This window comes from Alosa sapidissima, chromosome 6 (assembly GCF_018492685.1).
Source record: "Alosa sapidissima isolate fAloSap1 chromosome 6, fAloSap1.pri, whole genome shotgun sequence".
In the NCBI taxonomy this organism is placed as follows: Eukaryota; Metazoa; Chordata; class Actinopteri; order Clupeiformes; family Clupeidae; genus Alosa; species Alosa sapidissima.
In genome coordinates, this window is record NC_055962.1 from 30,419,835 (window position 1) to 30,435,709 (window position 15,875).

The 15,875-nt window shown below is 42.9% G+C and overlaps 1 protein-coding gene across 1 annotated transcript in view; it reads left to right on the forward strand.

Annotated features, from left to right (window-relative positions):
- The window catches only part of ppp2r5a (protein phosphatase 2, regulatory subunit B', alpha isoform), a 79,814-nt gene extending 64,961 nt beyond the window's left edge, over window positions 1-14,853 (forward strand). Inside the window, exons 5-13 of the mRNA XM_042095441.1 lie at window positions 3,640-3,770; window positions 9,438-9,497; window positions 9,721-9,829; window positions 9,934-9,987; window positions 10,201-10,251; window positions 10,603-10,722; window positions 11,226-11,353; window positions 12,200-12,301; window positions 13,167-14,853. Coding sequence (XP_041951375.1) covers window positions 3,640-3,770; window positions 9,438-9,497; window positions 9,721-9,829; window positions 9,934-9,987; window positions 10,201-10,251; window positions 10,603-10,722; window positions 11,226-11,353; window positions 12,200-12,301; window positions 13,167-13,413 — 1,002 coding nt within the window. The 3' untranslated portion in view covers window positions 13,414-14,853. The remainder of the gene's footprint in view (window positions 1-3,639; window positions 3,771-9,437; window positions 9,498-9,720; window positions 9,830-9,933; window positions 9,988-10,200; window positions 10,252-10,602; window positions 10,723-11,225; window positions 11,354-12,199; window positions 12,302-13,166) is intronic.
- The last annotated feature ends 1,022 nt before the right edge of the window (window positions 14,854-15,875 follow it).

Consider the following 15,875-nt stretch of genomic DNA (forward strand, 5'->3'; position numbering starts at 1 on the left):
TGGAAATGTTATAAAAAATTGCTGTTCAGAGGATATTCTTATCCTTGGAGGAGATTTCAATTGTACTGCACAAAATTTTGACAGAAATCATGTCGAGCCGCACATGCCCTCTCGTAGACGGCTTGTAGAGATTATGAAGTCCAATGATCTTAGTGATATTTGGAGGAACTTTCATGGTGAACAGAAGCAATATACTTGGGCACACTCATATAATAATTGTTTGTCTCTTGCAAGACTTGACAGGTTTTATGGTTTCAAACATCAGCGTAGTCTATTCAGGAAATGTTCAATAATTCCAGTTGGCTTTTCTGACCATAGTTTGGTTTTCTGTTCTTTATTTCTAGAATTTGTAAAACCAAAAAGTGCCTACTGGCACTTTAATACCAATTTGTTGGCTGATGGCCATTTTAGAGAAGTCTTCCTTTTTTTCTGGAAGGAATTTAGAACCACGAAATCCTGTTATAAGTCTTTGCAGCAATGGTGGGATTGTGCCAAGGTACAAATAAAACAACTCTGCCAGGAGTATACAGCCAATGTCACAAGGAACATAACACTCTCAATGAAAAAAATAGAGGAGGAAATAATCGAACTTCAAAATCTGGCAGAACAAACGGGTGATCAGGCACCCACTGAAATTCTTAACTCAAAAAAGAAAACATTGGCTGACTTTTTAGGTTTGAGGGCACAGGGAGCTCTGGTCAGGTCCCGCTTCCAGAGTGTGGAGCTGATGGATGTACCATCAAAATTCTTTTTTAACTTGGAGGTAAAGAATGGACAGAGGAAGTTCATTCATGCTTTGAGGTCTGAAGATGGGAGAATCCTTTCTAATTCTCCAGAAATACGCAATAGAGCAGTACATTTTTATAAGGAGCTTTATAACAGCGAAAATCCACAAGATCAGGCGACTGACAAGGCTTTTCTTTGTGACCTACCTAAGGTATCTGAAGAGGCAAACACAGCCCTTGGAAGGGTGTTGACCCTAGAGGAGCTGGAGAGAGCCCTCCACAGTATGGAGAGTGGCAAAGCACCTGGGGTGGATGGCCTGCCAGTAGACTTTTATAAGTCCTTTTGGCCAGAGTTGGGCACAGATGTGCTTGCTGTTCTGAGAGACAGCATCACCAGAGGGGTGCTGCCACTGAGCTGCCGTAGAGCAGTGCTCACTTTACTGCCAAAAAAGGGAGACCTGACAGATATAAGGTCCTGGAGGCCGGTGTCAGTCCTCTGCTCTGAATACAAACTGCTGTCTAAAGTTTTAGCAAATAGACTTGGGGAGGTTTTGGAGCAGGTAATCCACCCTGACCAGACCTACTGTGTGCCAGGCAGATTGATTCACAACAATGTTTCCTTCATCAGAGATGTCTTCTATATTGGCAAATACTTCAATCTGGATTTTGGTGTGGTTTCAATTGACCAAGAAAAGGCATTTGATAGGGTTGAGCATAATTATTTGTGGAATACCTTGTCAGCCTTTGGTTTCAGCCCCAATTTTATTCGAATGATCAAAGCATTGTATTGTGACATTGAAAGTATTCTCAAGGTTAATGGTGACTTGTGCGCTCCTTTTAAGGTATACAGAGGTGTCCGTCAAGGATGTCCCTTGTCGGGCATGCTGTATAGTCTGGCTATTGAACCTTTCCTTGTAAGGTTGAGGAAGGAGATTGTTGGAGTGAAAATCCCTAACTGTGATGATGTTTTTAAATTGTCAGCTTATGCTGACGATGTGGCTGTCCTTGTTAATGGCCAGAGAGATGTTGACACGCTTTTAAAAATTTGCAATGAATTTAAGGTTGTTTCTTCAGCAAAGGTAAATTGGTCAAAAAGCATAGCCTTGCTGGTTGGGAGTTGGGTGAGTGGCGAACCTGGTCTGCCTGATGGCTTAGTTTGGAATAGGGGTGGTTTTAAATACCTGGGTGTTTTCTTAGGTGATGATGCTTTTATTCAAAAGAATTTTGATGGGGTAATTGAAAAAGTTAAAGGTCGTCTAGAGAAATGGAAATTTCTTTTCAGTATTACTTCGTACAGGGGGCGTGTTCTCATTATTAACAACCTGGTTGCATCCTCTCTTTGGCATCGGCTGGCTTGTGTGGATCCTCCTTCAAACCTGCTACCGAAGATTCAGTCAGTCCTGGTTGATTTTTTCTGGGACAATCTACACTGGGTACCTCAGAGTGTTTTATATCTGCCTAAGGAGGATGGTGGACATGGACTTATTCATCTACAGAGTCGAACTGCTGCCTTCCGTCTGCAGTTTGTACAGCGTCTTCTCACAGGATCACTGGACTCAAGCTGGAAAGCTGCAGCCTGTTGTATTTTACAACTTTTTGAAGGGTTGGGCTTAGATAGGTCTTTGTTCTGGTTTAATCCAAATAGAATGAATTTTAATTTACTTCCTGCATTTTATAAGAATCTGTTCAAAGTCTGGTCTCTGTTTATAATTCAACGCCCACGACAGACAAGCTCATTATTCTGGTTGTTAAAGGAGCCTCTGATTCATGGTTCGGTTCTTGATGTGAGTCAGGACTTGTCCCTGGTACCTACTTCTAAGCTTATCAGCTCTGGAGTTACAACCCTTGGGGATCTAGTAGAGTTTGCTGGTCCTGATATCAGTAATAGCCATACTTTAGCTCAGCACTTAGGTGTGAAGTCCATTAGGATAGTTGATCAGCTACTTGGGAAATGGCGGTCTCTCCTAACTGGGGAGGAGATGCAATTGCTTGGAGATTATTTTGGGGGGGAGTGTAGTCCTGACTGCCATGACCCCTTTCCCAGACTTACTCTACTTCCAGATTTAACAGGTTGCACTGGTTGCTTCTTACTCCCAGATAGTTTAGTTTTCCTGGGTCCTACAGCTGCAACTAGTAAATCATTGTACAAACTGTGTGTTCTCTCCCTAAATAAAAGGTCTCTGGACAAGAGGGTGGATACACCCTGGCGTGAAGTGTTGCAGGTTGAAAATGATGTCAAACCACAATGGCGTGCGTTGTACAAGTCACCATTAACTAAAAAAGCTGGCGATCTACAATGGCGTATTCTGCATGGTGCAATAGCAGTGAATGCTTTTATTTCTGTTTTAAATCCAATGGTTGATCAGGGGTGCCCTTTTTGTTCTGTAAGGGAGACTGTATTCCATGCCTTTATGCACTGCCAGAGGCTCAGACCTCTTTTTTCTGTTTTGATGGCACTTTTCTTTAAGTTTGATGAAAGTTTCTCTTCGGAGATTTTCATTTTTGGTTTTAAATATGTACAAAAGCATCGCTTCAAGTGTCAGCTCCTAAACTTTCTGCTTGGGCAAGCAAAGATGGCGATATATGTTAGTCGTAAAAGGAAAGTTGAGCAGGATGTAGATGTTGATATCCTAATGGTGTTTTCTATTCTTGTAAGGTGTCGTATGTTGATTGATTTTCATTTTTATAAATCTATGAAAATTCTTGATGTTTTTGAGGAAAAATGGTGCTACAACAGCGTGATGTGTATTGTTGAGAATGATAAGCTACAGATTGCACATTACTTTATTTAACTTTCCTAACTTTTACTTTTTGAGTATAGTGTCAAGTTGATCTTGATGTATTTTTAAGATTGTAATAAAGAGTTTTTGAAAATTCAATTCAATTCTCTCTCTCTCTCTCTCTGTCTCTGTAGCTGTTGGAGCTGTTTGACAGTGAGGACCCGCGGGAGCGTGACTTCCTGAAGACTGTGCTCCACCGCATCTACGGGAAGTTCCTGGGACTGCGCGCCTTTATCAGGAAACAGATCAACAACATCTTCCTGCGGTGAGACCCTCCCCCACTCACACACAAATAGGTGCATGCATGCATACATACATACATACATACCAAACCACATACATGTGTGCACACACATGCAAACATTTAAGCGTTCCCTCAGACAGCAATCTGGAGCACACACAATACTCTTTACATATACAGTGTACATATGCTTTGCATATGCTGTGCAAACACATACGCCCAGATACACCATCTGTGTACAAAAGGGGCCCACCCATGACATAAGGCAATTTTGTATATATTTTTATATACATATAAAATATATTTTGTACTTTAGTATTTATAGAACAGCCTGAAACAGGCTCACAGCACCTCACATATTAGTGTAGTCAGATTTTTTTAAAGCGTAGTTGAATACAACGGATTAGGTTTTTATTCACCCAGCAGCTAATCTCTGCCTCAAGACACTGTGGGCAGATAGAAGTGCACAGTTATAAAAGCAGCATGCCTCTTTTAATAAAGATAGGAGCAATTTGTCATGTTAGTTGTTAAAAAATAAAAGTGGTGATTATGTAATGGTATGACTGAAATACAGACATTTTCTCTTGTTCTTGTCCTTCCTATGTGTCTTGTTAGTTTGTCAAGGACATGATATTGAGTTTGTTTTTATTTTCAAACAAACAATGCACACACATACATTTAAAAAACATCTAAAATAAACAAACATTTAATTTGCTGTTTGTACAGGGATACTGAGTTACATTCTATTTTAGCTGTACTTAACCCCACCCCATCCCACTCCACACACACACACACACACACACACACACACACACACACGCACACACACACACACACACATTCCCTCCCTCCCTCCCTTCCTCATAGACATACACAAGCACACGTTTGTGTGTGTGTGTGTGTGTGTGTGTGTGTGTGTGTGTGTGTGTGTGTGTGTGCATGCTGTTCACATAAATTAACCTACAGACATACATGTAGATGCATAGATTCTCACACTTGCCATCTACACAAACACACACACACACAACTAAGATGAGACGGGAATGACCTTAAAGCAGCTGCCCGGCAACCCATGCAAAGCACATCTGGATGTTTTGGAAATGTGAAGGCCAGGGGGTCATTCTGAGGTCATTAGGGTAGGTGTGTGTGTGAATGTGTGTGTGTGTGGGTGGTCTTTTTGTGGTGTAAGTCTGTGTCCTTTTGTGTGCAAGCTGATGTGTGTGTGTGTGTGTGTGTGTGTGTGTGTGTGTGGACACATTTGAGTCCACAGGGCTCCACAGCACCTCTCTTGTAAAGAGAGAGAGAGAGAGAGAGAGAGAGAGAGAGTGTGTGTGTGTGTGTGTGTGTGTGTGTGTGTGTGTGTGTGTGTGTGTGTGTTAGCGAGCGTGTGCTAGTGTGAGTCCACAGAGCACCCCAGCACCTCTCTCAGTCCACACTCATAAAGAGCCTGTGCTGCTTCATCCCTCTTTCCTCCATCCCTCTATCCCTCCCTCTGTTTACCCACTTTGCACCATCACCCTTTTTTATTTCATTCATTCAGAGACATATACAGTAGGCTCTGTTCGAAACGGAAGACAACGACTCGCTGCCTCCCTGCCTAAATAGAGAGCTGTCTCCCTAGATGACTTTAGATTGAATGTATCTTTTATCAATGAGGGTAGCACTCTAGAATCTTTGGTTAATACTACGGTATGACCAAAGATCTTTGATTATTAGCAAGATATAGCTCAGCTTAAAAGCAAAAGCCGGAATGTTAAACTTAACTAGCTTACAGAAGCTAGCAGGCTAAGGGTAGAAAGTTGTTTGGCAGGCGATATATCAGACCAGACGCTATCAATGGTTGCGACAATGGCATAATCAGATAGTACAGTGTTTATTCCTTGCTAGATTTTTACAAATTTAAGCAAAACAATGTCAAACAAATCACATTTCAACAGATTCAGCAGCCATTACCGGTGTCATCCGCCATCTTAGTTTGCCTTTATTTCCCTCGCCTCTCTCCATCTCATCTCTTTGCCCACATCCTCTCCCCTCTGTTTCCATCGCCTCCTCTCTCACTTTCTCTCTTCTCTTCCCTTCCTCACACTCTATCCCTCTCTCCCTCCTACCTCTCCCTTCATGCTGTCTTTATCTCACGCTTCCTGCCCTCTTCACGGTAACTCTGGAACCTCTTGTTTTCCACTCTGGCCCTCTGTTTCCAGCAGGACTGGGACACTACACCCATGCACAGCCATCTTTGCTCCTCAATTGTCTATTACACCTGAATGGTGCTTCCCTGATGCTGTATGGAGTGATTTCACAACTTTTAACACCTAGTCAATGAACAATTGGCCCTTGTGTAAATGAGCTATCTCAGCCTAAGTGATCATGCGTGTGCAGAATGCAGGTGAACTCTGCGAACACAGCCAGGTCTTTGGAGTTCCTAGCTAGCTGTGGGTGCCCAGCCTGGCTGTGTGTTGCCAGTCCAAATTTGGGCTGTTATTTTTGCAACTGCGTTCTAATCAGCGGTGTCTGCCAAATGCCCAAGTCATGTGAGAAAGCGCCACATATTTCACATTCCTGTTGTCGCCAACACAATTCACCTCTGCCTCTCTGTACTAGGGGCCTGCATTAGTCAATGAGTAACTGTATGTAGTATAAGTATAAGATGTAACTTTGTGTATAAGCAAATGTGTGTGTACTATGTGTGCTGTGCTGTGCTGTGCTGTGTGAGTGCTATGTTTGAACCCCCTCTTAGTCAGGCATCCATTCTCTCTCTCTCTCTCTCTCTCCATCCCTCTCTCCCTCCCTTTTTCTCCCTCTCCTCCCTCTTTCTGTGTATCTCATTCTTTCTTTCTTTTTTTCTTCCTCTCCTTTTCTCCCTCTCTCTTTCTGTCAGCGTGGCACAGAACCCAGCGGAAGTGCCCGCTCAGGGCCCATCTGCCTCCGGGCACAAAAATAGCGCCGGGCACAGTTCTCGCTCTGCCCACTCGCTGCCAGCTGGGCTCGGGTGAGAGTGGCACCCTCTGCTGCACCCCCTAAAATAGGACACCCTGGAAAAGGGGAAGGCTTCGCCCGGTGCCCATGGGGTGAACAGCAGTGCCAGCATCCGTGGTGGCAGCCTGCGTTGCAGCTGGCACGCTGCCTGGCATGGCGGTTGGCACGGGCGTCCATGCCAAGCGCTCATAGCCCTTTACTTATCGTGTGCTGATAAGGCCACCTATGCCTCCTGAGTGCTGAGAGCTGCCAGGTACTGGCCTCCATGGAGACTGGCAGTGCTGAGGGTGATATGTTATGACTGTGCAACAGGGGAATTGAACTTTGCTGTGACCTTGGAATGACCTTGCTGGGGCAATATTTGATATTTCAGTCTCTTGTAGGAGCTTTGAAACACTGTGTTTTAAAGCCCCTTTTTAACGTGCACATGCACATGTAAATGAATAACTTGGCTTAATGATGAACGAGGCGCCCGTTTGATAGCCGCACAGTCAGTACGGACGGTCTGAAGAAATCCTGTACTTCTGGGGTTCAAAAGGAAGCAGGTCAATGAATGCCAGAGGTGGACAGTCGATTGAACTGGAGAATGACGTGTGAACCAATATACAACAGAGACATTAACCCATAAAAAGTCAGTGAAATGTAAATGTTTTTTGTTAGGGATTTGCCTGCTTTGTCTGTAGTCACACAGCATGGGTTAATGCCAGTGGAAGAGTCAATTCACTTAAACAACACTGCTTGCACTAGAGTTCAGGACGATGTCACAGTCCAACGTCGCTGGCCCAACAGCTCTTTCATCCAGAAAATGTTTACTAGCACAGCCAGTCGGTTTTCACAACCTGCAAACCTCGTCACCATCATCACCTCCCTTTTACATTACAGTACATTACATTTGGCTGACGCATTTTTAACCAAAGCGACTAACAACATGGTAACAGTTTAAGTTTTAAAGCAATTCTCTCAACAATTCTCTCAACCAAATGGTAGAGTACAGTAAGAATAAGTGCATCAGTGAGTGCTGTTTTTAAACAGTTGAGTGTCAGTTCAAGACAGGAGGTAAGTGCTAGGATCAGCAAGATTAGTTGTAAGTAGTGCTATGAGAGGAGATGTTCTCTGAAGAGCTGGGTCTTCAGGAGTTTTCTGAAAATGGAGAGGGATGTTCCTGCCCTTGTAGGAACTGACAGTGTGTTCCACCAACGAGGAACAACAGATGAGAAAAGTTTGGATTGGCCTGAGCATACCGGTGTTAGAGCTAGACGTCGTTCGTCTGAGGAGCGCAGCGGTCTGGAGGTAGCGTATGTCTGTATGAGGGCATTCAAGTAGGTGGGAGCAGAACCGGAGACTACTTTGTAGGCAAGCGTTAGAGCCTTGAATTTGATGCAGGCCGCCATAGGTAGCGAGTGTAGCTGGATAAGCAGCGAGGTAATATGTGCCCTTTTGGGTTGGTTGTAGACCAGGCGTGCCGCCACGTTCTGGATCATCTAAAGGGGTTTCACTGTGCAGGCTGGGAGACCTGTCAGGAGGGTGTTGCAGTAGTCAAGTCGTGAGGTAACTATTGCCTGAACGAGGAGTTGGGTAGCATCTTGAGTCAAGTAAGTCCTGATTTTCCGTATGTTGTAGAGTGTGAAACGGCACGACCGGGCGACATGATCTGAGAAGGTTAGTTGGTTGACGAGAACAACTCCTAGATTTCTTGCAGCCCTGGTAGGTGATACAGACAGGGAGTCAAATTTGATGTTGATGTCATGTTTATGGTAGGTTTCAGTTTTTGAGGTTCAGCTGGAGGTGATCCATGTAGCTATGTCTGAGAGGCAATCCGAGATCCGTGCTGAGACCAAGGGGTTTTAGTGAAAGGAAAAAAAAATCGCTTAACAGCTCATTAGTTAATTAGCCGTGCAGCCGGATGATATAACCAAGAGTAACGTCCAGGCCTCGGAAAAAATAGGATTTTGTTTAGTTTGTTTGGTTGGCAGCAAATGAGTAGCAGAATGATCATTTTCTTATACTATGAATAGCGAAAAAATAACTGTTTATTTTACTATCTGTGGAAAATAACAAGCGGCTCTGGGACCAGTTAGACCCGGATAAACAATTATCAGCACATTATTGCATCAGGACTTAACAACCGAATTTGCCAATTTCCCTGCATTCGCAGTTCCTTTCAGTGAACAAAACTTTAATTCTGCCGCCACTCCCACTGAGGCCATGGGCATTCCAGGACCTTCTCACTGGACCTTCTCGCTGGACCTTCTCTGTGACTCATTAGCAGCAAAATCCGAACCCTTACAAAGCACAGACCTAATATGTAGCACTGAGTGTGGTGTATACACTGATCTATAAAGAACACTTCTTTATAGATCAGTGTGGTGCATAACACAAGTCAGGCCAGGGTTGAATAGGGATCCATAATGGAGGACGTTGTCCATAAGGAGCACAGATGCACTTGAGGACCGTGGAACACAACGGGGTTGTGAGGAGGTCCTGTAGGTGTGGAACACAACAGGGTTGTGAGGAGGTCCTGTAGGTGTGGAACACAACGGGGTTGTGAGGAGGTCCTGTAGGGGTTGTGAGGAGGTCCTGTAGGGGTTGTGAGGAGGTCCTGTAGGTGTGGAACACAACGGGGTTGTGAGGAGGTCCTGTAGGGGTTGTGAGGAGGTCCTGTAGGTGTGGAACACGTGTGGTGTCTCCGCTCATCATGTCTGTCTGTGTCTGCAGGTTCATCTACGAGACGGAGCACTTCAATGGGGTGGCAGAGCTCCTGGAGATCTTGGGAAGGTGAGAACACACACACACACACACACACACACACTTTCTCTCTCTCACGCACTCACACACACACACACACACACACACACACACACACACACACACACACACACATTTTGCTGTTCTTGTGACAGTCGGGTAGTGAGGTGGCAGTATATCTGTGGTGATGGTGAGAAGATAGTGTGGGGGTGATGGGTGCAGTAAGGGAAGTGTGCTGTGTTTGTCTCTGCAGCATCATCAACGGCTTCGCCCTGCCACTGAAGGCTGAACACAAACAGTTCCTCATGAAGGTGCTCATCCCTCTGCACACAGCCAAGGCACTGGCGCTGTTTCATGCACAGGTAAGACACACACAGACACTAGTTTTCACTGAAACACTAAGGAATAATGCTGAAATATTGCTGGCTTCCCATGCCTGATGTGTTTGCATGTGTGTGTTCCTCAGCTGGCCTATTGTGTGGTGCAGTTCCTGGAGAAGGACCCCACCCTCACTGAACCGGTACTGTACCACATAGCCTCCATCATGTGCAACAGACTGTGTACAGCGTTATAGCACATGAACATTTCTGTCCTTTTTTAACATAGGGTTGATTTGCTCTATCTAAACAACTAGGACCTTTTGTCTGGTGGATACCATTTTGAAAAAGGATTGCTGTGATGGAAATTCCTGAAGTCTGAACTCACAGATGTTGCGTGTAAACCTTTTTTATAGGTTATCCGAGGACTCCTGAAGTTCTGGCCCAAAACCTGTAGTCAGAAAGAGGTAAGAGTCGTCCTTGCACTGCTTCACTTCAGATATTTTTAAATCACCTTTTAACTGTCTCTTACAGGAATTTTTTACATTTTCACACCCTTTGGAAATACTGTATTCCTATATGAACAGCAAAACCCACACCCTGTGACTAAATGCACAGACACATACACACACACACACACACACCATTCAACAGCAGTTCCGGTGCTGCCAGGTTATTCGTCTCTCTGTCCCTCTTCCTCTGGATTTTCCCCTAAGTGTGCAATTCCCCTTCCGATTCACTAGAGGGCGCTATTGAGCTAAGATTTCCCCTCATCGGGCTCATTTGCTGTCCCCCTGTGGTCCCTCTTCCAACTACAGGTGATGTACCTGGGCGAGATTGAGGAGATTCTGGACGTGATCGAGCCAACCCAGTTCAAAAAGGTGCAGGAGCCTCTCTTCAAGCAGATCTCCAGATGCGTGGCCAACCCCCACTTCCAGGTCTGGCCACTCTTACTGCCTTATATCTGCTGACCACATGAACATATGATTTATTTGCCACTGTAATATTATGTACTCAATGAAATGTGTCAGCCATTTATCATGAGCTATTTGGTGTGCTATTTCACTGATATGTGTTACATATATCAGTTGAGTTCAGTTTTTATTTGTCATTGTTACAGGATAACAACGAAATGTTGTTAGAGCAAAAACAGACAGGCATATAGTTTGAAGTTGTTCACCCGTTTGCCTTATATCAATTTACATCCCCATGAATCACCTATTACTTTGTACCTAATTTAGCTCCCCATAAATACCCCCTAGAAAACCCCATAAAATGTCCAGTAAAGTGCTTGGTGCAATATGCACTAACCATTACATTTTACAAATAGAGACTATATTATAAATGGGACAAATGTGACAAGTAGGGTGTTCAGTGTGTTGTTTTCCTATTGTATTGTGTGGCACTGAATTGAGATGAAGTGTTTCGCTGTGTTATGTAGGTGGCGGAAAGGGCGCTCTACTTCTGGAATAATGAGTACATCCTGAGCCTGATCGAGGAGAACATCGGCACGGTCCTGCCCATTATGTTTGGAAGTCTGTACCGTATCTCCAAAGAGCACTGGAATCCGTATGTTCACACACGCACACACACAGTCACATTTTAAAGCTTCTATTTGGAGCTTAACATGGAAACACTGATGGAAGTATGTTACAGATTTAGACAGGTCTGATCAAACACAGAATGCTTTGTGCCATTCAGCTTTCTACACTAGTGGTTATGGGTAGACATGGCATTGCCGTCTCCAAATGGATACACTAGCTGTTATTGCTGAAATGGAGCAGTACTTTGCCAGTCTTTTTGCATTTGGCTTGCTTAGTCAGTCCACACAGTTATAGTTTGTTTGGGCACATGCCTGAGACTCCCAAACATAAGCACTATAAGTTTGCTTTGAAACCCCAGGTATGTGATATTTTAACAGCTTGGAGCGGAAAACAAGTGACCATATACAAAGCAATAGAACATCCTATTTCAACAATTCAGAATATGGAGTGGGACAGTCACAGGAAATGGCCTGCAAATGATAGAAACAGCAGTTCTTCCTGTAACCTGAGGCTTGTCCAGTGCTGTGCGTTCTGTGAGCACTTCATTTTGACCTGCTCACAGTAAATGAGCAGATCTGTAATGACCTTATGCACGAATTCGACTGTAGCGCTGTCCGGTCTTGCCCACTTCAGATCTATTCCAGTCCGGCGACAGAGGTCGTTTAGGTCGAGACAGTCCGACCTCACCAGAATCCCGCCGCTTCGACACACACACACACAGACACTTAATCAATATTCTTAGACCTCAATGGGTTTTGTAATTTTGACTACCAGACACATCCATCCTCTAGTCTAGAGTATTAAGTTGGATGCATTGACATGAAATACTATTGACTAACCTTTAATCATCTGTCTGTCTGTGCATGTGTAGGACAATCGTAGCACTGGTGTACAATGTGCTGAAGACCCTGATGGAGATGAACAACACTCTGTTTGACGAGCTCACAGCTTCCTACAAAGCTGACCGCCAGCGGTCAGTGTCATTACAGCCTGTCAGTCACACTCTCATGCATGCTCTTGTCCTGTCAATCACACCCCCATGCATGCTCTTGTCTTGTACTCCCCCCTTTCTCTCCCTCTCATTTAATTTCTCCCTCTCTCTCTATCTACCTGCCAACCTATCTATCTGTCTGTCTCTCTGTGTGTGTGTGTGTGTGTGTGACCTGATCTGGCAAAATGAGTGACAGTGACCCAAAATTGAGATTTTGGTATCAATGGAGGACACAGTTAGCTTTAAAACGGTATCCTGGTCAAAGTCATCGCGAATCGTTGTCAAGACAGCATTCAGCAATTCTGGTATCCCACCATCTTTATCCCATTAAAAATGAGAAAATCCCATTTGAAGTTATAGGTTACAGGCAGGTACAGGTAGGATATGCCCACTTATATACTTTTTTAACTTTACATTCCTGTCTCGACTATGAAACTTAATATAAATTAATTTTGTATGTCTCGTCTTTCATATAACACCAAAAAAGAAAAATAGATATTTTCTGTGGATTTTGAAGTAATCGGCCTGTATCTCGAAATTAGAATTTGCGACTTGGAACTCATTTTGTCAGATCGGGTCACATGTCTATCTCTCTCTCTCTCGTCTTCTTTCTCACTAATACTTTCTCACTAAATCCGCCCTTTCGTTCTCCTTGTCCTAGTAGTAATCACATTTCCTAAAAGGGTTACCTCAGCTGTCAAAGTAAACGGTAAAATGGATTTATTGATTGAACCAACACTCCACAATCCTGCCATATGGAAGTCCCAGTACCACACACACACACACACACACACACACACACAAACTAAGGCACTAATGCAAGACCTGCTCCCTTCCCCCCTGACAGAGAGAAGAAGAAGGAGCAGGAGCGTGAGGAGTTGTGGAAGAAGCTGGATGAGCTCCGGCTACGCGACACGCAGAACAACAGCCACGGAGTTTCCAACGCCCTCAACAACAGCAGCAACAACAACAACAACAACAACAACAACGCCAACTCCAACCACCATGACAAGAACGCCGACTCCGACTCCGCCGCCGACACCACGAATGATAGCGTCACCACAGAGCAGGGCGCTACCATGGAAACCAAATGACACCAAATCCTTGTTTTTTGACTACTTTTCTTGCCAGTCTGAGATTGGTGTGTGACTATAAAGGAAGTGGGGATTTTTGGGAACAGAAAATAAATAATAAATATATATATATATATATATATATATATATATATATATATATATATATATATATATATATATATATATATATATTTATATATATATTTAGAAAACAAACAGCAGAAGGTTGCATTGGAGACCTCAGCAGTATAATAAAAATGTATAGAACTACTTCAGTTGCCAGCTGTGTGGCAGAGAAATTATATTTCAAGAACATTTAAGACTATTTTTGGATGTTAACGTGTGGCCACAGTATATTATGAAACTTTTAACTTTTATTTTTTGGTCTGATCAAAAGATTTATCCTTTCACATCTAGTTTCTTATCTGAGAAATGAACTTTTTTGTGATGTTTAAATGTATTAATGTGGGAGGAAAGGTGGGGAAGACAAAAGACTTGAAAAAAAAAGTTTCTGATTGTGCTGCACTTAGACAGACTCCATAAATGGCTATTTTAAAAATAATTGTGTGTTTTATATGTGCTTTTCTTCACTGCTGCCAATGCTGGGGGTGCAAATGTTTCTGGCTGGAGGAATTTGTGTGTATGCATCTGAATGTGTGTGCGTGTATGTGTGCATCTGTGTGTCTGTGTTTAATATTAGTTTAGAATGTTGGTGAGAAGACATTATGACTTCACAATGCTATGAGGTTCTGGTTGGGGGATGCGTGAGTGGGGTGCACACTGCAACTTTGCTGGGAAACTACTCTGAGATTATATGTGCAGCCATGGACTATTTAAGTATTAGATCAGCTATAGCTGCTGAATGTGCACACAAATCTAATGTTAAGCCAGCTGGCATATTTTTTCCCATAAATTAAGATTAATAAAGGATGGTAATAGACCAGAGATGAGCCATATATTTTTCCCATGCAAGAGTGTCATTTTAATATATTTTTTTAATGGATGTTTGAAGTACTACTCTGCTCAAAAGGACTTTGTGGTAGCAAACTCAAAATGTTAAGGCCTTGGATAATGATTTGTACCGGAGTAAAAACATGGAAAACTGCGCACAGGTGGTGTGTCATAAATGTTTAATAAAGATGCAGGAGGATCATGTCATCACCCGTGCAAAAAAATGACCAAGTACCACCTTTGAGCCGATTTTCTTGTGTACGCTCCATTTAGGACAGTCACTGGCCACTGCAATCTTGAATAGGCGATGGTGGAAAGGGGGTTTGGGGTGGTTCAGGATGAACGTCTGTTCTCTGTGTGTGTGTGTCTAGTCTTTCTGATGCCTTTCTGTCAGTGTACCATTCCAATCTCTGTGACATACAATCGTGTGGGGGAAACTGTTTTGTAATGAAAGACCACAAGTGGTTTTGAACACCGTTGAAAAATAAAGTCTACCTTATGTTTCTACTCCATTTCCCTGCTTCTCATTATTCCCACATTATGGCGCACAGCCACATTTTCACCACGTGGTGGCTCCAACGTCCAGCTCATGGGGAAATAAAAGCGGTTTCTGTCGACTGTACATGTAGTGATGTGAATCGACTTGTAATTATTTCATTAGTTAGCGTGTTTACCATTTTCCTGGAAATGGGCAAACGTGTTTTCCACTTCAGCTGTGCAGAGCTGTGCTCTGCATGTAAAATTTAAAATAACAAGGTAGCCTATTTTAAAACTGTTTCCTCGGGTTTTGTGTACACAGATTCATTAGTAAAAATACAGATACCCTTTGCTAAATTTTACTCAAGTACAAGTAAAAGTACAACAGTCAGATGTCTACTTACTTGTTTTTAAAAGTACTTGAGTATCAAGAGTACAAGAGTAGCCTACATTTTCTAAATATTGCATTACTACTGCCACAGTGCTTACATTTATGTACAGAAACGTCCTACATGAAGTCATGAAAAATGTTAATACCTTGGAGAATGTAAAAGGAATTGAAAGTAAAATCAAGTCATTTTCATCTTTTTACCATGTTGCCAGGGATGGGCAGTATTTTTAATACATGTATTTAAAATATGTATTTCAAATACAAAATACTATTTTGTAACTGAAACACTTGAAGCGAAAACTATCATTAACTTTAAATTAACCACGATCATGAGTGCTATATTGCTTTTATACAACAATTCTACCACAAACTAAATAATCTGAAAACACCCCATTATTGTTTAAAAATGTTAATTTCGACATCGTTCTTACGCATCAAAAAATAGTTCCCTTTTTAATAGACAGCGTCTTGGTTGCTAGGTAACCAACATTCCAGATCCCTTGTTACGGGTCTTTGTGGTTTACATGTCTTCTTGAAAGAAATGTTGAAAGTCGGGCTGAAATCACATTTATATCTAGGTTTGCTGAATGCATGTTACAAGGACACTGGGCCATGTCATGTAAGGGACATGGTACTGCAAAAAAACGGAAACATAGTCTAC